The sequence below is a fragment of the Typopeltis vanoorti genome, chromosome 15 (genome assembly GCF_054136105.1).
Source record: "Typopeltis vanoorti isolate ZY-2024b chromosome 15, IOZ_Tvanoo_1.0, whole genome shotgun sequence".
Taxonomy (NCBI): Eukaryota; Metazoa; Arthropoda; class Arachnida; order Uropygi; family Thelyphonidae; genus Typopeltis; species Typopeltis vanoorti.
Window position 1 is genome coordinate 42336967 of NC_143563.1, and position 23121 is coordinate 42360087.

A 23121-nucleotide genomic window follows, 5' to 3' on the forward strand; every position below is an offset into this window, starting at 1 on the left:
GATTTTCTTTTTAATTTTTGTAATACTTCAGGCCTGCAATAAGTGGGATAGTGATCTTACACTGGGTGATGAAATTCATCTATCAACTAAAGTTCTGAGAATGCTAGTGTTATGCTTGGAAATGTTAGATTTAATTAAATTATTTCACTGAATGTGTTTAAGTCATTACACTAAATACAAATTAATTGGTGATAACTGAATTTTGTTTAGTTTTAACTTAGCAAAATTTTAAAAAATCATAGCCATAATTTAATAAAGGTTTAAAGTTTTTTTTTTTTTTTACTGCACTGCATTTTCTAAATTAACAATTTCCTTTTTTTGCAAATAAGTGTTAAATTTTATTCATGAAGAAATTAAGATAGGGGGAGAGGTAGGTCAACCGAATACATACCAGATGTTCTATACTTGTTCTTGAAATGGTCACTGGTTATTTGGCTGTCAAAAAATTGTCATTGATTTTTCTTACAGGAAATCTTTTCATGAAGACCAAATAACATAGAATCGCAAACTAGCAAAAAAATATCAAATTTGTTAAAACATTTTATTTCTAATAAGTTTCTATACATATCCTCTTGAAGACAGATGCTAATAAATGATGACTTTTTCTGAAATAAAATTCAATGACCTTAAGAATTTAATACTACTTTACATAGTGTATGTATATGACAAGTTACAAAAGTTCAGAATGATTGTTCTATGGTCATTACAGATGTGCACCAATGCAGAGTACCATAGGTTCAATAACCTTTTATGTTTGAGGTTTACCATAAGATGTATGAATACATGTGTGAGAAATGAAATATCCTGGAAAAATAATGAGAGCACTTTGACAAACTTCAATTGTTTTATCATCATCAAAATGGTTACAAAAATGAATTACTATCAGTGTCAATTTAAAACTAAAATTTATACAATCAGTTTTCTTAAAGAATTAAGCATAATAAAGACTTGTTTTTCCATAGACATGATTGCATATTTCTAATATACTGTATTTTTAGCAGTATTTAGTGTTTTATGACCTGCACAAATCACAACTGTACCAAAACTAAAAATACATAAAATCTCAATGAAACAATTCTATTATGCTAAAAAATAAAAAAAACTTACATTTTACATGCTATTTTATTAAAGTAAAAATACTAAAACTAAGTAAAACGTAAATAAAGAGTAAAAAATCTAAAACACTTTGAACACCATCTTGGAAATGAGTATTTAAACAAATGAAAATATGACTACTTAAAAAAAAATGCACTTATTAAATACCAATTCAGAAACAGTATTACAGCTTGAGTATTTAAAATTATCTACAAAAACGTTTTCCTCAAAAATGTTCAAACATTACATTTTTCATTATTACATCTTTATTTGAACCTTACAGTAATGTGGTTAGGATTTCTAGATGTTACTGATACATGTAAGAATGAGATTACTGCATAAAGAATATTCTTTACCTTAGCTAACATTTTGTCTATGTTACAAATAAAGAAAATTTAAATATTTACTTGTTAAAGTTTAAAAAGAGATTCTATATGTGGTGGCTCCTATGATCAGAGTAACATTATTTGCTTTTTTTTATACCAGAATAATATTTTCTACTAGATATTCTTCTGATATCTTTGTAACAATGAATGAAGCTAGACCTTTTAAAATAAGCTTGCTTTTTTTTTAATTTTTTATTTCATGGTGTCTTTGTGCATACACATGCAGCAGCAGTAACATAAAAATCCTATCCATATTATAGCAAAGAATGACAGCAATGAAATAAACTTTCAGCTATAGAAAATTTCCTAGAATGGCACTGGTGCAATGTGGTACACGAGTTTGTTATAGTGAATTTCTGCTCAATAGATTTGCAAATTTACTGAATTAAACTTTTAAATACAAAAACATTTTGGAAATAAGCTATTGCTGAAATTAAAAGAAATTCCAAATTGCAGTTTTTGGTGTTGAAATCTATTATATGAATTACATGAGATAAGGAACTATATAAAAAAAAGCAGTGCATTTTCAGGTAATGAGCAAGAAAAAGATAAAGCACAGTTTTGCAGTTGTCACCGAGTTTGGAAAAAAGTATATACTGCAATTTTTAATGTTTATATACTGAATTTAAAAATCACATGGAGGGATTGCAGTACATTTCATTTTACTGGTGAACACACGTAAAAAAATGCAATTAATGATGCATTATTTAAGGCACAGATCAGCATCAACAAATGAAAAATTCATCCTTTGGCAGTAAGGCACATATTCTTTCTTAAAATAGCATTTGAAAGAGCTTGATAAAGGGATGATTATGGTATGATATATTAAGTACAAATATTAGTACTTTAAAACATTCAAGCCTAGAATTTAAACATTTTCATGGAAGCTGTTAAGTATTTCAAAAAAATATATCTCTTTAGGAAACTTATCTCCACATTATTAACATATGTTAAGTACATAAACAAAATCAGAAATGCTTGGAATATCAACTCATATTTAGAATTTTTTTTTTTCCTGCCTATGAAATTCCCTCTTTCCCCTTACGAATAATGGCACATCAATTTTCTCAGTATACTACTTATTTTAATCCTTTTCTTTCTGTATGTGCAACTGTTTTGGACAGCATCACACTTCATAAAAAAAAAAAACTTTAGATCCCAGCTATTTTACAAATGATCAATATTGTGAGAATTTTTTTTAAAATCAATTCATAACTTGCTGTCAGAGATAATTAAGAAAGAAAATTATTAATACCCTATTTTTAAATAACCTTTGATACCTTACTGTTTTTTTTTTTTTTTAATTACAACTTGATATTTAAAAATATGGTGAGTTATCGAGTGCAGTTTAGCTTTGTAAACTGGATGCGCATAAAAAAAATGCTTCAAAAACAGTAAAAATATACATTTAAAATATATAAAAGAAAAAAAAAATTATCCCATTTTCCTCTAAAGAAGTAAATATTACTTCTTTCTTACTTAGCACAAATTAAAAGCTAAATTCAAGCAAGGAAGGATTAAAGGTACAATAAAAATTTTCTTGTATCCAATACCAACATTACTGATATTAAAGCTAAATGCCACAACTTTGTACTCACATTTTGCTTTCCTAAACCGACTGAAAGCAAAATGCTTAGCTTTGGTATACATCATGCACATTAGCAGTTGCCATGTTCCCTATAATAAAATATAGAAATTGCATTTCTTGCCTACAAGTGTGTATTATACTGAATATCACTGTAGGTAGATACAGTTGCAGTAGAATGTTCAATCCTCTTGATTTGATTCAGGACATAAACTGCAAGTAATATACTAACTACCTACAACAAAAAAAATAATAATAAAATAAATAAAGTTAACAAAATAAGAATACTTATTTACTAAAATAAAGAGCCAGTTTGATGATGCAAAAATTATAAAAGTAATGCTGGATCTAACATCCACTTGATTTCAAAGCCGAATGTAGAAAGTATGAAAGTTTCGTAAAAATATGTTGACCAGAGAGCTTACGGGAACATGCTTGCCGGCATTTACGAGTTGCCCTAGCATGGACTACTTTAGAAAACATGCACACTGCCTCTGTGTCCATATATTCGCTTTCTATTATGATCCATTTTTTTTAAAATTTCACTGGCCTGACAGATGTTTTGAACTGGTTGGTTCTCGTCAGAGACCAGGCAGAAATCACCTGAAGATGCATGTTTTCTGAAGTGGTCTGCGATAGGGTGATTTGTAAATGCCTGGGTCAACTTATTTTTACAAAACTTTCATAGTTTCTGCATTTGCTTTGAAATAATGCTGGATCTAATATCCACTTGATTTTTATAAGAATATTTATTAAGTATATAGTAAAATGAAACTGGCTGCCTAGAAACTAAGTAGTACATCAACAATTTTGATTTTGAGAAATCAACAACTTTTGACATGTTAAAATCAACTAATATTTCAAGGAATTAATAGGTATTTCAAAACAGTCTCTGTACACCACATACAGCCAATTTGCACTATTATAATTGGTATAACAAATTACTACAAAAGTCCTGGTCAAACACCTATCAGTACAATGTTATGCCTTCTGTATTCATATGCAGATATTCAATGTATTCAATGAAGCTGTTCTTGAGACTAGTAAGAACTAACTAAAGGAAGAGGAGGGGGAATATTAATGATTCTGTTACATTAAAAGAAATCACCTGAAGGTTATGAGCTTCCCATAATGAAAAAGAGTCGAAGAAATGCATTTTTGATTTGTTTGGCATGAGCATTTAGATGTATGACTTAGTGAATTTAAGGATTTTATTTCCTAGTGGAGAAAAACACTTCTGAACATGCTTATATTATTTTTGGAATCAATGTAGAAGAATTATAGAGCAGAAAATAAGGTGAGTTTAAAGAGTTAACATTAAAAATCATTAATACTTCTTTCTCAGTGTTGGATATTTCAGATTTATATTGAATGATTTCTAGATCCAATCATAATGTACTCACTTTTACTATGATGTGCATATGAGATATGACTCATTAAAAGAAGCAAACGTTTTTCCTATAATATAAGCAAATCAGTGCATATTAAAAGTTATAAAGCAATGTAAGATGTGTTTCTACTAACATGCATTAACTTTAATTCAACCAAGTTTCATATCTGGCATTCTTGATGCAGCAAAAAAAAGGAAACTAGCCTTCACTGATTTTTTGGATATGATTCTTTTGATGGTATGCTTTAAAAATAATTTTGGATGTGCCTATATTTCAGTGATAAATAATGGTAACTGTAGTATAGATGAAACAGCACAATGTCTTGTAAACTAGTTTTGCTATGTTATCAAGGCATAACAATACGAAAAGCTAAACGACTATGTACTGAAGTCCATTATAGCATGAAAAAAAGCAGACAGCATTTCTTGTATGACTGTTATAAGAAGCATTTGAAAAAATAAACTTCTCTGTATCAGCTCATGTAAGCTCCTTGTGTCCACTGAAGACTAGTGTAAAAGCATTTAAACTAGAATAAAGTTAATATACCTAGTCTAGCCATAAATCCTGTTACAACTTGAACAGCATAAACCTTTAATCTATCGGTAAATCATTTATAGCTTTCAAACCACATGTATAACACATATATATCAACATTCAATGTTTGAAATGTCCCCTTTTGTCATCATGCACACCTGAAGTCTGTGAGGTCATATATCGATGGCAGCTTGTACAACATCCAATGGAAATGTTGCAACTGCTTGCTCCACATTCAACTTCAGGTTGGCAATGCTGTTTTTTTTTCTTTTTTTTTTTAAACAGGTACCCTCTCTCTCTCTCTCTCTCAAGCTCCAACCATAAATACAGCGAATTCAAATTGGGACTTCCAGACAGCCAATCAGATGGTGATATGTGGTTGGACACATTCGCCTGCACAAAATGTGAGTGCAATTTGCATTTTGTGCAGGGAATGATTCCCTTTGGAAGATTCACTACCTACCACAAAACAAGGTGTTGTTCAGGGGTCATACCACAGGTTCCAGCAAGGTGTCTTGATACATTTTGGCAGAGTTTGACACACTTTCTCACAAAATGCAACTCGAATAACTCGAATACCCCTTGATACGTCATCCCCGCCGCCACAGACAAGGGGTGATGAACCTCTGAATCCTGGATGTAGTATGTGCTATGCAACCATCTGATGCATATATCCAATTGTTATGGCATTTAAACGACTCTTCGATAGTGAAAATCTTATCTGTGAAGAAGATATCTCCATGTCTGTTGTTTGCATACAGGTAGAAAAGTGCCTTTGATTTTATCACTCTCTGCTGCATAAGTTGTGATGTTAGGAAGTGTCCAGTGGAAAGATGATAGGCTCTCATCTCCATGTCACCAGTTAGTAAACATGACATCATTCTCTGCGAAACATTCCTCTCATGACATCACTTTCTGCGTTCTCACAGAATTACAGCAGAGGCAGGCCCTCACAAGCTGTTGTATCCTAATGCAGCATGGTCGACCTGTTCTTTGGCAGTCAGATATGTCTTCTGTACCATTATAATGATTAATAGTCCAATACACAAACATCCAACTGATCCCAAATGTTTTTAGCATGTAGAAAATAACAAGTGGCTGCATTCCAACTTTGTGAAGTGCTATTACAGTATCACAGTTCTCAATCTCTCCACTACATGTGAACCCATACAGCTAGACAACTCTCTCTCTCTGCTGATATGCCTGGTTTCATTCATTAATGGAACCAGGCCCGTGCGGAGGTGTGCAGAAGTTGTAGCAGTATTTATGACAAGACTGTGAGATACAGTTTACAAAGTTCAGTACCAAAATGAATTAGTGTATACTCACATTAAATTTTAAAAACTGTTTTTATTATTATTCAGCTGTGTTTGAAAGAAGTGCATGTCCTCACTTTGAGTCTGTGTCTTCATCTTTGGTAGAAATGATCAGTCATCCTTTAGTATATATTGAAATCAATTACAGCGTTGATGTAATTGATGCAGCTGTAAATGGGATACAAGTTGTTCATATATTGCCTGATGGGAAATATGGTAGATATAATTAAATTACACCCTCTGACCAAAAAGAAACCAAACTTTTTGAAAATAGAAGAAACTAGTGGTGCCACCTGGTAAAAGTTTTACCGAAACGCATCAAATGCTTCAAAAAGCATACGATGATGAATGCTTATCCTGCACTCAAGTTTACGAGTGGTTTAAGCGATTTCAAAGTGGTCATGAGACGCTTGAGGATGACGAAAAGCTGGGCTGTCCAAAAACTGGACTGAGCGAAGTTAACATCTAAGAAGTGAGTGATTTCATCAAAGAAAACCCGAAATCATCCATGAGATTGATTGAAGATGAATTGGGATTCCAAAATCACTGTGCAAAACATTTTGACCGAGAGTTTAGGCCTTCGTAAATTGAATTCGTGATTTGTTTCCCACAAGTTGACCGACGACCAAAAAATGTATCGAATTGAACACTGCAAGGACCTCATTAAAACCACTCTTAAGGACTCAAACTTTCTTGAAATGATTGTTACTGGTGACGAAACATGGTGTTTTGAGTATGAGCCCGAAACAGAGTGCTGAGTGGAGACCACCAGAAGAGGGGCATCCAAAAAAAAGTCGTTTGGAGAAGTCAAAAGTAAAGACAATGCTGATTTGTTTCTATGATTTCAAGGGCATTATCCACAAAGAATTTGTTCCGCCTAACCAAACGGTCAATGGTAAGTTTTATTTCGAAGTTTTGAAGCGATTGACAGCGAGAATTCGTCGCGTACGGCATGAATATCGTGATGCAGGAAGCTGATCACTTTTGCACGATAATGCACTATCTCATTGCTCGAACATTGTGAGACAGTTTTTGGAATCCCAAAAACCAAGTTTGTGTGTTGGATCACTTGCCGTATTCACCTGATTTAGCACCCTGTGACTTCTTTCTCTTCCCCCGACTTCATTTGCCGATGAAAGGAAAGCAATATGACACCATTGAAAATGTTCAAGTGGTAGTAACCACGACCCTCAACAGTATCCCAAAAACCAATATAAAAAACTCATTTAACGAATTAATTGACAGTGCCAAATGCTGTATCGAAGCTAAGAGAGTATATTGATTGAAATAAATGATTTGAATAATTATAATTGGCCTGTGTTTTATTTTCTATCAAAATTGGGTTTCTTTTTGGACAGAGGGTGTAGTTATCTGTCAATTATCTAACCATGAAATAATGAAATCCTGGTTGACTGAGTGGTTAGCATATCTGCTTTCCAAAAAACAGGCTGTGGATCCAAATCCAGTCATGGACACAGATGTACATGGTAAGATATAGGCAGGATATGAATATTATTGTCTGGTATGAGACCATAGTCCTTCTTGCTAAATGTCTGAAGTGGCTTGAAGAAGTTCCATATTTGGTATATGAAGCAGGATTTTTGGATGCATAAAGCTTTTTATAAATACAAAAAATATAAAATTAATAAATAGAAAAAATCTTTCACCGATCCACAGTACTAATGTACTATAAGGTTTGCAATATTTCATAGGTAGGAGTGACAAAAATTGTGCCCTCAGTCAACTCAACCAACAAATCAAATTCTGAGTGAACAGAAAATTAAGAGTTTGCATTTGCAGTGAACCGCCATTCAATATACACCCCTCACAGCCTAAAAATTCTTATTTTAACACATAACTCCCATTATAACACATTTCCTTTAAAACAGCACTGATATATAGCTTTGACTAAGACATTTTGATTCTTTGTTATTGTAAGTGAATTCAATGTAATGGCATTTGCTATGAGAGGTGACCACATCATGCAATATATTAAATATGCAGAAACCTACCTATTTTAACAGGCTTTATCTGAAGTCCAAAAGCAGCATGAAAGAAAATGGCATTTCTAACTTATAAACAAAAATTCCACTGTTCTTATTCTACAATATAAAAACAATCTACAAGCATTATTTATTCCAAATACTTTGTTCATTAATACACACGTACACACAAGCCACTGAATTAGAAATCTTTAATGCAGATATACATATCTATCATTTATGCAGAATACTTGGCCATGTGTTCTAGGCAACTATTTCAGAATGTTTGCCACTGTAAGGTTTCTTTCTGCCTAATCTCTGATGAGAACCATTTGAAACAGCAGTCAGGACAGGGAAACCTTGATCATAAGACCTAATAAAAGGCAAATATATACAAACGCCTTGGCAGCATGCATCCTTTTAGCAGTGCAAGCTAAGGCAACTCCAATGCTGAAGTTTATATTCTCATAAGTGCTGTCTGGTTAGTTTTCAAAACTTTTGAATTTTCTTATATGTAATCTTTCTTCATTCTGCAATTTGGCAGAAACATAATTAATTGAATTTTAAACATTGTGAATTCAATTTTGTAAACAAATGTTTTTAACAAAAAAAATGCACTAATTAAAAATTTATAAAAAAATTATTTATTCTTTCTTTTTTTTTTTTGAAAGAGTTTGTTTATAAAATTCAATTCCACATGCTTCAGCCAAATTTCAAACCAAATATTTGGTATTTCACTGCATCCCTAATAAGAGGACAAAGAATGAAAATAGGCAAATACAATGAAAACATCAACTGTATCCTATCCTGAATGGAGAACCTATAGAACAAGTAAAACATCTCAGCTAAATTAAATATGGAAACAAACAAAAGAATCAGTAAAGCTGGTGTGGCAGGAAGTGTCAGCTGAATAAATGTATATGGAATAAGAAAGAAATTAGTCAAAACACTAAATTAGTTGTATACAAGACAGCATTTAAACCAATTTTAACTTATAGATCTGAAAAGCTGAGTTAGAAATAAAGAACTTGATAAGACTGGAGACCATAGATATGAGAGGTCTGAGAAAGATTTGGGGAATGAACAGATGGCATCAATAGCAGTATCAAATTAAAAAGAAGGATATTAAGAAAGAACATGCCATTGTTAACATTCAGGAACTTGTTAGCACAAAACTAATCTCAGATGGTATGGTCTTAAACAGAATCGGAGAGGAAAGATTAGTAAGACAATTGTTCTTTGCCAGGTTGGCAGGAAAAAGATCCAGAGGAAGACCAAGATATTGGTAGACTGATACAATAAAAACTGCCTTAGAAGACAGAAATATAAGATCTGATCATGTTTGAGCCTCGATAAATAACCGATCAATTTGGAGGAAAATTGTTGATCAGAAGTTAGTAATGGCGTAACTTTTTCATCTAATATTATAACATCTGTCCACCCCTTGACAGTACATATCAGGAATTTGATGATAATATTTTATATTGTTCAATACCACAAAATAAGTATAAATGGAAAAAAGGAAAATTAACTAAAGGCCAAGCTAACAGTATACATGAGTGTTCAAACTAAGTTGAACATATGGATTAGAGACATAGGGGTTAGTTAAAAACTCTGGAGAGACAAATATGGGTGTTTTGAGGCAAATTAGGATTAAAATCAAATATATAAAAATCTGACATTAACATTCAAGGATGTGTAAGCTAAACTTTTCTATGGTATAGTCATTTACACAGAATGGGAGACAAGATTAACAACAAATGTTTGAATGAAAAATGGCAGAAAAATAAAAAAAAACAACCAACAGACAGACAGGTTAATGCAGTAGTCTTTGAAGATCAGAGACTACTGCATTAGATCTGATAACTGTTGAACCAAATGGGAAGAAAGCAATCAAAAACAAAAATAGCGTGACTGTCATAATACCTGGGAATACAGTTGCAACCATTAATCCTTAATTAGTCGCACTTTTTTTTTTTTTTTGTTACATAATTAATCGCATGGGGCCTGCTTGACCCCAAAATTAAAGTTATATTGTTCATGAAATGTTTTTATTTCTTATAAGGTTGATTATGGTGAGTAAAATGAAATAAATAAATCATTAATATTGCTTTATTTTTATATTAACATTTTTATTCGATCTTAATTTTCTGTGCAATTATTGCAACTTACTGAAGAATGCTCACTGCAAAAATAGCTCACACTTTGACCTTATTTTACGATCCTTCGATCTAGGACATATTACAGTGGTATCAACAAATGTAATCACTGTGACTAGAACAAGAAAATATGCATAAAAGTACAAAATCGAAAAAAATCACTCAAAAAATACGTAAGTAGTCACATGGGGTCAGAACGTCAGAAATCAGTCCCTTACTCCTCAACTGATTGTGCTGATGGCTGGCATGCAACTAATTCGGCAGCAAGAAACTCTCTACTCGAAATTGCAACAAAAATCCATCACTCGGTTTGTCAGAAATCAAACTGAACGACAGCTAGGGTCAAATAAATCCCATGCGACCAATTCAAGGCCAATAACAACAATGGCATAACCAAAGATCACGTTAATGAGTTACCTAATATGCCACTGACAGTAACATAATACTGAAATACCTTTTCCATGTTTTAATTCAACTTTAATTATTATAATGCTAACTGTTTCCCTAATTTGTAAATCTGGTTTTATAAATAACAGTTCTGAGCGCAGTCATTTGATTTAAGCTCAGTCAGAACTGTTATAATTCCATAGTTATAAATTTTTTGTTTTCTGAATCATTATGAAACATCAATTTAAAATCTTTCATACCTGCAATGACATTCTTGTTTACATACTTACTTCTAAAAATGAAACAAACACCAATCTGTATTTGCTCACAACATATAGAGAGTAATTTAGTTTAGTGGAGAGCAGAAACATTTTGTGTCATAGGCAACTTGTGAAAGCACAGAATTTAATTAAAAAAAACAAATACAGTAGTACAAACAGTTTTACTGATGATATTGGAAGCATATTTTAAACTAAAGAATATCTTCTAAACACTGTAAAACTAGATAAGCAAAAGTCATGGGAAGACTTTGGTAAGAACATAGAAAATAAATATCAAGAAGGTGGCAAGATATTCTGGAGGTTGTTGAAGAAGCTCAGAAATGGAGGAAAGAGAGCTGTAAAAGGAATTAGAGATGATAAAGGTGATATGAAAACTGGAGAAAAAGATATCCTTGAAGTATAGAGTAATTACTTTGAAAAATTGCTAAATGAAACTAGCAGTGATGAGAGCACAGTGATAAAAAACACTGACCAGGCATGCAATCAGGAATACATATCCATGCTTGAAGTAGAAAAAGCCATCAAAAGTCTGAAATGTGGAAAGGCAGCCAGAGTATATGATATTAGACCAGAAATGCTCAAGTATAGAGGTATAAAAGTTTTACCATGGCTACACTGCATAGTTCAGAGGGCCTGGACAGAAGGACGAATTCCAGATGATTGGAGTAGAGCTCTCATAGTACCCATATATAAAAAGGGAAATAAAACTGATTGTGAGAATTACAGAGGTATTTCTCTACTGAGTGTTCCTGGTAAGATTTATTCCAGTATACTTGAGAAACAGCTGAGAAGGATTGTGGAAGAGAAGCTTGGTGAAGAACAAGCTGGATTCAGGCCAAATAGAGGCTGTCAGGGTCAGATATTCACTTTATGACAAATAGTTGAAAAGTCACGGGAATATAACAAAGATCTGTATTTAAGTTTTGTAGATCTGGAAAAAGCACATGACAACGTGCCAAGAGAGAAGCTATTCAAAACACTACAGTTGTATGATGTAAGTGGATCATTATATCAAGCAATACTTAGTCTTTATTTGAGTTGTAAGTCAGCAGGTAGAATTGAAGGAAGTACAGGGAGATGGTTAATGGTTTAATGTTAAATCTGGTGTTAGACAAGGATATACATTATCACCTCTGTTATTCATTATCTATATGGATTACATTATGAAGGAAAGTGGTATTAAACCTGATATCAAAATTGGAGATATTAATGTCAGCTCCTTGCTTTATGCGGATGATGTTATACTTCTAAATAAATCTGCTACAAGTCTGCAAGATTCCCTGACTGAATTGAATAATACTGTTGTAATAGATATGGTATGAAGGTCAGCAATAAAAAGACAATGAAAATAAGTAGAAATGCTGAAAATGTCAACTGCATTGTGAATGGAGAACCTTGTTCTATAGAAGTAAAACATTTCAGCTACTTAGGCATGATTTTTAGTGAAAATGGTAAATTAAATATGGAAATAGACAACAGAATTAATAAAGCTGGTATGGTGTTCAAACCAATTTTAACTTATGGATCTGAAAGCTGGGTCAGAAGTCAAACACTTGACCAAAGACTAGAAACTGCAGATATGAGAGTCCTGAGAAAGATTAGGGGCATGAACAGATAGCATCAATGACAATATCATATTAAAAACGAGAATATTAGGAAAGAACTTGACATTGTCAACATCCAGGAATGCATTAGCAGAGCTAATATCAGTGTAGTCACTTAAACAGAATGGGCGAGGAAAGATTAGCCAAACAAGTGTTCTCTGTCAGGTTGGCAGGAAAAAGACCCAAAGGAAGACCAAGATATAGATGGATTGATACAGTAAAAAGTGCCTTAGAAGATAGATATATAAATATAAGATCTGACAATGGTGTAGCTTTGACAGGTAACAGATTGATTTGGTAGAAAATTGTAGGTAGGAAGTTAGTAATGATGTAAGTTTTTCATGTAGTACTATCATATCCTGTACACCCCTTGAGGGTAAATGTCAGGAATTTGATGATGATGATGATGATGATGAATATCTTCCATGTTATTTTCAGCTTCTACAAGGAGACTATGTCTATATAGTGTGGCAACAGCAGGAGCTGTATTATATGCCCAAATTCATATTTATATCACACACACACAACCAAAATCTATTCTAGTCTTGTTTCATATTTTGGGGGGGGTGAGATCAACAGCTGATGAACCACATTCTGAATAATCACAGAATAAAATTAAAAAAAATAAGTTCTAGACCTATACAACTTTGCTGAATTAAGCTCAGAAATATAAGCCACCACAGACCAATCAAAAAAATTCAAATCCATACAGTTTGGATTTACTACTATTTTAAAAAGACAAGACAATTGATTACATGATGAGATGATTTACTGAGACAATAAAGGAAAAATATTTGATTCTAAACATAGAGAAAGATTTTTTAATCATTAAGGATTAATTTTAGTTGTCAGAAAAATGAAACAGTTTGAGAGCAGGAACCAAACCTTGGAGATTCAGTGGCAAGCCCTGAAGAAAACACTGATTGATTCAGCCAGAGAGGCATGTGGTGAGGTTCTCTGTAAGGATAGAGAAATCAGAACTCCATGGTGGACATAGGAATTTAAAGAGGCAATGAAACAAAAGAAAGCATATCAAAAGTTCCTGGCAAATAAGTCAGCTTGTGATTTTAGAGAATACAGAGACAAATGTAAGAAAGCTAAACACTGTGTAAAACTAGTTAAACAAAAGTCATGGGAAGACTTTGGTAAGAACATAGAAAATAAATATCAAGAAGGTGGCAAGATATTCTGGAAGTTGTTGAAGAAGCTCAGAAATGGAGGAAAGAGAGCTGTAAAAGGAATTAGAGATGATAAAGGCGACATGAAAACAGGAGAAAAAGATATCCTTGAAGTATGAAGTAATCACTTTGAAAAACTGCTAAATGAAACAAGCAGTGATGACAGCACAGTGGTAAAAAAACACTTACCAGGCATGCAGTCAGGAATACATATCCATACTTGAAGTAGAAAAAGCCATCAAAGGCTTGAAATGTGGAAAGGCAGCAGGAGTAGATGATATTCGACCAGAAATGCTCAAGTATGGAGGTATAAAAGTCTTACAGTGGCTGCACTGCACAGTTCAGAAGGCCTGGACAGAGGAACGAATTCCAGATGATTGGAGTAGAGCTCTCATTGTACCCATATATAAAAAGGGAAATAAAACTGAATGTGAAAATTACGGAGTCATTTCATTACTGAGTCTTGATAAGATATATGCAAGTATACTTGAGAAGGATTGTGGAAGAGAAGCTTGGTGAAGAATATGCTGGATTCAGGCCAAATAGAGGCTATGAGGATCAGATTTTCACTTGACAACAGATAGTCGAGAAATCATGGGAATATAACAAAGATCTCTAAGTTTTGTAGATCTGGAAAAGACATATGACAAGGTGCCAAGAGAGAAGCTATTCCAAACGCTACAGTTATATGGTGTTAATGGGGCACCTAGTGTCAGACAAGGATGTACATTATCCCCTCTCTTATTATCTATATGGATCACATTATGAAGGAAAGTGGTATTAAATCTGATATCAAAATTGAAGATGCTAATTTCAGCTCTTTACTTTATGCAGATGATGTCATACTTTTAAATAAATCCAGTGCAAGTCTGTAAGATTCCCTGACTAACTGTTGTAATAAATTTGGTATGAAAATAAACAGAAACATTGAAAATATCAGCTGCATCATGAATGGAGAACCTATAGAACAACTAAAACATTTAACGAGGATATTAGGAAAGAACTTGGCATTGTTAGCATAGCTAATCTCAGGTAGTATGGTCGCTTAAGGAGAATTGGAGAGGAAAGATTAGCAAAACAAGTGTTCTCTACCAGGCTGGTAGGAAAAAGCCCCAGAGGAAGACCAAGGCACAATTTTTGAAGATGGTAATTATATATAGAGAAATAGACAATAGAATCAACAAAGCTAGTATGGTAGGAAGTCAACTGAATAAATTTATATGGAATAAGAGAGAAATTAGTCAAAACACTAAATTAGCTGCATATAAGACAGTGTTCAAATTAACTTATGGATCTGACAGCTGGGTTAGAAATAAAATACTTGACCAAAGACTAGAGACCACAGATATGAGAGTCCTGAGAAAAGATTAGGGGTATGAACAGATGGCATCAATGGCAAATATCATATTAAAAACGAGGATATTAGGAAAGAACTTGATATTGTCAGCATCGAGGAATGCATTAGCAGAGCTAATCTCAGGTGGTATGAGATTAGCAAGGAATGGGCGAGGAAAGATTAGCAAAACAAGTGCTCTCTGCCAGGCTGGCAGGAAAAAAGACCCAAAAGAAGACCAAGATATAGGTGGATTGATACTAAAAAGTACCTTAGAAGACAGAAATATAAGATCTGATAATATTGGAGTCTTGACATTTAACAGACTGATTTGGAGGAAAATTGTAGATAGGAAGTTAGTAATGATGTAAATTTTTCATGTCGTACTATCATATCCTGTACACCCGTTGAGGGTATATATCAGGATTTGATGATGATGAGAAAGGCAAATGAAATAAGATGAAATCAGTTTTGTTTAACTGCAAAAAAACAGCGAAGGAAATAAACCTAACTCAGTTTTTAGGAAAATCTAGAGGTGAAGGTACATAATAATGGCAAAATCTTGCTGGATTTCTGTTTTAGATACATATTCATACTTACAAAACACTAAAGAATAAAAGATCAATATAAATTCAAACGAGAGAACATATAACAAATAAAAATTCCTACTGATTATTATGGATCTTGATTTACTTGAAAGAGTAGAACTGTTTTCTTTTTCTTTTTAAAAAGAAGGTTTAAGAGCCGATTCATTTTCAAACTGTTTAATATACTCCCATCCCCAAATGATATTTATCTATTAATCTGCATTCTATATCTGTTTCTCTCTTTTTTTTTTTTTTTTTTTTTTTTTTTTAATTGTTGTTGTTGAAAATCTTCATATTTAGCATTAAATGCTATCACTAATCTTCTGTTTTGCTGATTTACTGCTTGAAGCAAATATTATTTACATGGATCTCGTTTATTTTGATGTTCGTTGTTTCAGTAATTTGACATGGTATTTTGAGTTCCTCTACTCATCTATATTTTTCCATACTGATATTTTGTGCACTGATGATGCATAATTATAGTTCAGTTATAGCGAACTATTTCTCATGCGTTGTCCTAGATGCCTGACAAAAACTGGAGGGGTGGCCAGCCATCTCCCTGATATGAATGATTTTTTAAGTGTACTGTACTACCACTGTTTGGTTTCACACAATACAATAAAATGGGCAGCTGTTCCAAACTGCTGACACATCTTTATTCATTTAGTATCTGCAGGAAAACAAGGACTGGACACTTGGTCAGAAACTGGAAAATTCTCTACAATCCATATAAAATCTGCTTGGCCTCATTCTGACACTTACATGAAATTCATTGTGTACATATTGATTTCCTAGTGTAAAATAAAACATCAGCCATAGGAGATAATACCATCCTGAGTAAATCATTGAATCCAAATGAATTTGCAACACATTAATTTCTTAAGACTACTTTCTGTACATTAAATATGAAAAAAAAAATTATTATTATTGTTGTTGTTCCGGGCAACTCCAAGGAGTCGACACTCATCAAAGGAGGCCCTAACATCATGTCAAGAACAACTATTCGACATTGACACAGTATCTATCATACCTTGCCTTGAACTCATTCACAGTCGTAGCACCCACAACAGACTCTGGAAGCTTATTCCACTCATTCACCACTCTCCAAGTAAAAAACCTAGCTCTAACTCCCTTGTCAACCACGCTCTTGCCCAGTTAAAGTATTTTTCCATACATGGCCCCTAGTCCTCCCATCACCAGCCATATTTTCAAAAATATCTTCTGGATCAATCTTATAGAAACCCTTCAGTAATTTGAATGTCTCAATCATATCACCCCTCCTTCGCCTATCGTCCAATCTCTGCAACCCACAAATCTTCAACCTATTCTCATAAGGTTCATTCCACGGACCTTCTATCATCTTGGTCACTCGTCTCTGGATCCTCTCCACTTCCTCCCCATCACGAAGAAACCCTGGTGCCCATAACTGGGCACAGTAGTCCAGATGGGGTCTTATCAAGGCTCGATACAGAGGAACAACAACTTGTTTGTCTCTGCATGTTAAAGTATTTTTCAGAAGCCAAGTGATTTGATGAGCTGATTTAGTCACTTTTGCAATGTGCCCCCTAAACTTCAATTCTCTATCCACCAACACTCCCAAATCCCTGGCCTCAGCAATCTCCTGGAGTACGGTTCCACCAATGCGATATACTGCTGCTATTCTTTTCACCCCAAAGTGAAATTTTTAAACCTTACACTTTGCTACATTAAATTGACATCCATTTTCCCTAGCCCAGTTCTCCAAACTATCCATATCATCCTGTAAAATTTTGACATCCTGTGCACTTGCAATTGCTCTACCCAACTTTGCATCATCAGCAAACAAGTGAACACTTCTTCTCAAATCCTTTCCTATATCATTGATGAACAAATTGAAAAGCAGTGGTCCAAGAACAGAGCCCTGCGGCACACCACTAGTCACAGGATGATATGGATAGTTCTCCAAACTATCCATATCATCCTGTAAAATTTTGACATCCTGTGCACTCGCAATTGCTCTACCCAACTTTGCATCATCAGCAAACAAGTGAACACTTCTTCTCAAATCCTTTCCTATATCATTGATGAACAAATTGAAAAGCAGTGGTCCAAGAACAGAGCCCTGCGGCACACCACTAGTCACAAGCCATCTTTTAGACTCCTCTCCTGCATAAACCACTCTCTGGTATCTCTCCTTCAACCACCCTCCTATCCATCTCACCAACCCTATATCTATCACCATCTGCTCCAGTTTACTGATTAGGGTTCCATGTGGTATCCTGTCAAAGGCCTTGGCAAGGTCCAGTAGTATCACTGTAAACTCATTACCCCTATCCAGTTCAGCCGTCACTGTGTTATAAAACGTGAGCAAGTTACTGAGGCATGATCTACCCTTCACAAAACCATGTTGTCCCCCATACAATATCCCATTTTCATCTATCCAGTCCTGTATTCTTTTCTTGACTAATTTCTCTAAGACCCTGACAATGATTCCTGATATGCTAATCGGTCGGTAATTTACAACAGCAGTCTTGGAACCACCTTTATGCAGTGGAACTATTTTCCCCTCTTTCCACCCCCTCGGGACTAACCCAGACCCGAGACTCAAATTAAACAAAATGGTCAAGGGTACTGACAATTCTTTAGCTGCTTCTCATACGACACGAGCTGGTATACCATCCAATCCCACGGATGTATTGACATTGAGGTTATGCAATAGACTACTCACCTCCACTTCATTCACCACAATTCCCGTATAATCTACTGGTTTATTCGTTTCTGCAATGTCACCACCTGGATGATATATACTTGCAAAGTGCTCACTCAGTAACTCAACTATATCAACTGATTCAGTTACCTCCCTACCATTGGCATTCTTTAAAATCATTCTGCCATGTACATTTTTCCTTTTACTTGCTACATATCTAAAAAACTGTTTAGGATTCTCTTTAGCCTGCATGGGCAATGTTCTTCGTAATCCTTTTTTGCTTTTCTTACCACACTCGTTACCCTTCTGGCCTGCGCTTTATACCGTTCATGTGCCTACCGGTCACCTTTCTCCTTAAATTCCCTCCATAGTTGTTTCGTTTTTTGCAGCTCAAGCTTAATCTTGTTATTCATCCATTTAACCCCTACTTGATTTATTATTCGGACTCTAGGTATACAGTCAGCCATTGCTTCATGCAAATACTTCTTAACTGCCTCCCATGCTATCAACTTCTAGTCCTTGCAGTTGTACATGCCATGGCACTGAACCAAGCAAACTCCTAAGCTTGTCATACTTTCCAGCCCGATAATTCCACATGTACCCTGTCTTAATTGAAAATTCCACACCTTTAGCCACCTCCCAAGTCAAGGCTCTATGATCACTCTCACCAATTGGTGGCAATGTGGTCATATTTGTTACAGCCAAATCCTCAGATGTAATTACTAGGTCAAGCACTCTCTGACCCCTAGTATTTTCCACTACATGCTGTCACAGATAGTTATCCCTTAATAACCGCATGAAATCCAATTCCTTCCTCCCGTGTATCCTCTCCTCACTCCAATCAATACGACCATAGTTGAAATCTCCCATAATAATTACCCTCCTTCCACTCATTTCTTCTATTTGCTTGTGCATACTGTCACCACCATCTTTTCCATCACCTGGTCTATAGCAGCACCCAATTGTATATTTAGTTTCTGCTAGTCACAATCTCACACCAAATGGCCTTAAATGTGCTCTTTTCTCTATCCTGCAATTCAACTTCTATTCTCCTTGGCTGTAGCTCATCAGCTATCATCAACAATACTCCTCCCCCCCCCATTTTATTCTCCCTGTCATTCCTGAACACACTATACCCATCACATTCAATCCCACTAGCTATATCATCTACAGTCAGCCATGATTCACTAATACCAATAACCTGTGGTCTGGAAGTGCCAACCATGGCCAAAAACTCTTCCTTCTTGTTCCTAATACTCCTAGCATTAGTGTACATGAATTTAAGACCCCCATTAGTCCCAACCCTACCTTGATGCCTTATATTAACTATCCCACTCTGATTTGTTGTCCTTATTTGCTCAGGCATATTATATTCATTCATACATTCAACTGCCTCCCTGAGGACTGTATAACTACCCCCCCCCCTTAATAAATCTAGTTTCCCTGAATTTGCACATCCATTACATTCAGCAACACTTTCTCAAGTCTCCTTACACTGTAACCATTCAAATGCAAGCCATCCATCTTATATAGATCCTTTTGCCCATCGAACTCACTCCACACATCCACAAATTCCACACCACTCGTCATACATAACCGACGCATAAAGTCATTCGCAATTATGGCCCTCCTTTTAAACATTTCACTGTCATACCGTGGCAAAAGACTAATCATTCTAACTCTCTCACTCTTTTCTTTTGCTACCTCAAACAATTAATTCAGGTCTTCTATCATTATCTTTTTATCTCCTTTCAAATCATTTGTACCTGCCACAACAATCATTTCTTTCCCCCTTTCCTTTTGCTCTCTAATAGACTAAGTTACATCCTTTATGGTCGCACCAGGTTGGTACGATTTTGTCAAATCCTCTACTAACACACCTCGTACTAACGAGTCTACATACAGCACTCTATCCTTCATTTTGTTCATGTTCACACTCATACGCCTATTTTTCCTGTCATACTTTTTATTATTGGTTGGTTCATTCAGTCGACTTTTGCTCATAGGCTCTAGCTGCTGTTTTGCCCTTTGTATCGCACCATTTAACAACGCGATCTCACTCACTGCATCTATCTCATCTTTTTTATTCTCTTTAAAACCATTAATACTATCATTCACACTTTCTACATTCGCACTCTCACAATTCTCTGGTACAACCTCGCTGTTTCTTGTCATATCCCTATTTTCTTCATTCTGAAGTTTGACAAAAATGTCACACTCACGATCCGAAATACACTTCAATTCCTCATTCTCCCTACATTTTCTACACACATTCACTCCTTTATTATCATCTAACCACACTCTGCAAAGCGTACATTTCGCAGATAGTACACTGAATCATCTCCTTTACATTACCGTTCTTGAAAGAAGATGGCGAACTATCATTATTGGCCGCCATCTTCCTTCGTACTGGAACCATTACTAGTAACGTATTTTATCAAATTATAAACACCAAAAACACACAAACAGACGCACTAAGATACGCAAGGCAAACAAAACTACGCAATATTAAAGTAAATTTATCAACGATAACTGAAAATAACGCTCATCTTATCTGGAGGCTTTCACGAACACTACACACTACGAATCCCTCTAGCGGCGACTTCCCGACATAGATTATGTTATAAAACACTTTAGTACACTAACTACACTAATAAAATTACAATAATATACTAAAATTACCCAATTAAATCTAACAAAATATTAATAAATCAACAAAAATCACAAATCTTTCAGGAGCTCTTCGACAGTACGTCCTTTCACCAGCTAGCCTCGACACCAGTCTAAAAATTATTACAGTGTAATTTTCTGAAACTTTGCTTTGATTAATATGAAATTTTGAATAAGTCACTGAACCTGATTTAAAACAAAAGAATTTTACCTGGAGTAAGAGAAAAAGGCCAAGACATACTATCCATATCACTTTATTTGTATAAAACCAGTCCACTAACTTTTCTTTACAGCCAATCTAAATTAAAAATAGCATTTGAAATAACTTCAAAAGAACATCTGCTAAAATATTTTCATATACAGCACTATATTAATGTAATTCTTTCACATTTAATCAAAAAATAAACTAAGTAATCCACAGTAAATATTTTTAATGAATACCTTTAGTGTAATGAGTGATATGTCAAATGAATATGCAAGAAATTTAGTACAATACCAAAAGAAGCTGATCTGGAAAGATTGTTTTAGCTTATGTGGCTTTGTGAAAAGATAGTTTGGGGCAGTATTTTATCTGTAAAATGCATGTGCTCTAAAGCTGATGTGTCAGTTTCCTGTAAATGTGCAATAACTTGTCAGTCAACATTCACTGTCAGCAAAGGATATACCATTCTAAAAAATATCTGAAACCAGTTATTTTTGAAAATATGCTAGCTTGTCTGTATATAAATGCACTGAGCAAAATGTTTTTCCAAAGAAATAAAAAGATAGCAGATGGAAATGGACTGGACATGTACTGAGAATGGATAAGAGATCCCAAAAGGTAGCTTTAACAGATCTTGCTAGCACAAAGGGAAAGGCCTAAACTAACTTGGCATAGAATGACAAATAATAAAAATAAATAAAAAATATATAAATAAATAAAAAAGAAAGGCTGGTTCTGAGAGCTAGAGTAGTAGAGTTAGTTGCACAAAACAGAAGTAACTAGAGGGAACTCATCTCGGATTTATGTGACACCACAAGTAACAGAGGATAGAAGTATGTATGACTTCTAATTGTATAGGCCTTAAGATGTCCCCACTTATTTGTTTCTTTATTAAAGAGAGAAATGAACTAAAGTTCATGCAGGAAAAGGAAAAAATCTCAGCACCATGATTTTGAGCACCACATTATAAATTAAAAAAAAAAACACATCAGTTAAGTGAAAGTTTTTTTGTAAATTATGTAAAAAATAACATGGAGGTCAGTATCAGTAGAAGCACATTTACATTATTAAAATGCATCATAGATATAGTGCAACACACTTAAAAATCATGCAAAAGCAAGCCAAAAGTTTTTAGAATTTATTGTATTTTCATTTTTATTGTGTGTCATAATAAATAATTATAATAGTTTTATTTACCATGTTAAGAGACTTTTCTTATGAGTAAACATGATACATAAATGATTTACGTTAATGTTTCTGCTATTTTTTGTTGCTCAGGATGCGTGACCAAAAATCATATTATTACGTAACACCTCCAGGGAATCCAAAGACTCATTGAGGGAGGGCACTTACTCTACAACTCTCCATCTCCACTAACCACAACTACCTTCATCATCTACACCAGCACCATCTACTACCGACCATCACCACTGGTATTTTCACAAACAATCACAAACATCCATGCCCACAGCAGGATTTGAACCTGCAACCTTTTGGTGGGAGAGCAGATACGCTAACCATTCAGCCAACCAGGCCAGAAAAATCTGGCTATTGCAAAAATTTCCCAGTTCAAACTGCAGCCAAGACACGTTTGAAACATCTGGAAAATGAAAGGCCAGAATGATATGAAGAGCTGAATAGGCTGGAATTGCAGGCATGGGAAAAGGAGTGTCAGTAAATATAAAGTCATCCACTTTGGCATGATTAGATATCCAATGTCATATTATATTGCTGGGATTATGTTA

The 23121-nt window shown here is 34.3% G+C and overlaps 1 protein-coding gene across 1 annotated transcript in view; it reads right to left on the bottom strand.

Annotated features, from left to right (window-relative positions):
- Positions 1-522: 522 nt before the first annotated feature.
- Positions 523-23121, bottom strand: part of LOC150098699 (tetraspanin-18-like) — a 71839-nt gene continuing 49240 nt past the window's right edge. The window contains exons 8-9 of the mRNA XM_090404962.1: positions 21386-21472; positions 523-3301 (exon numbers count right to left, since the gene is read on the bottom strand). Of these exons, the coding sequence (XP_090261088.1) occupies positions 3191-3301; positions 21386-21472 (198 nt within the window). The 3' untranslated portion in view covers positions 523-3190. The remainder of the gene's footprint in view (positions 3302-21385; positions 21473-23121) is intronic.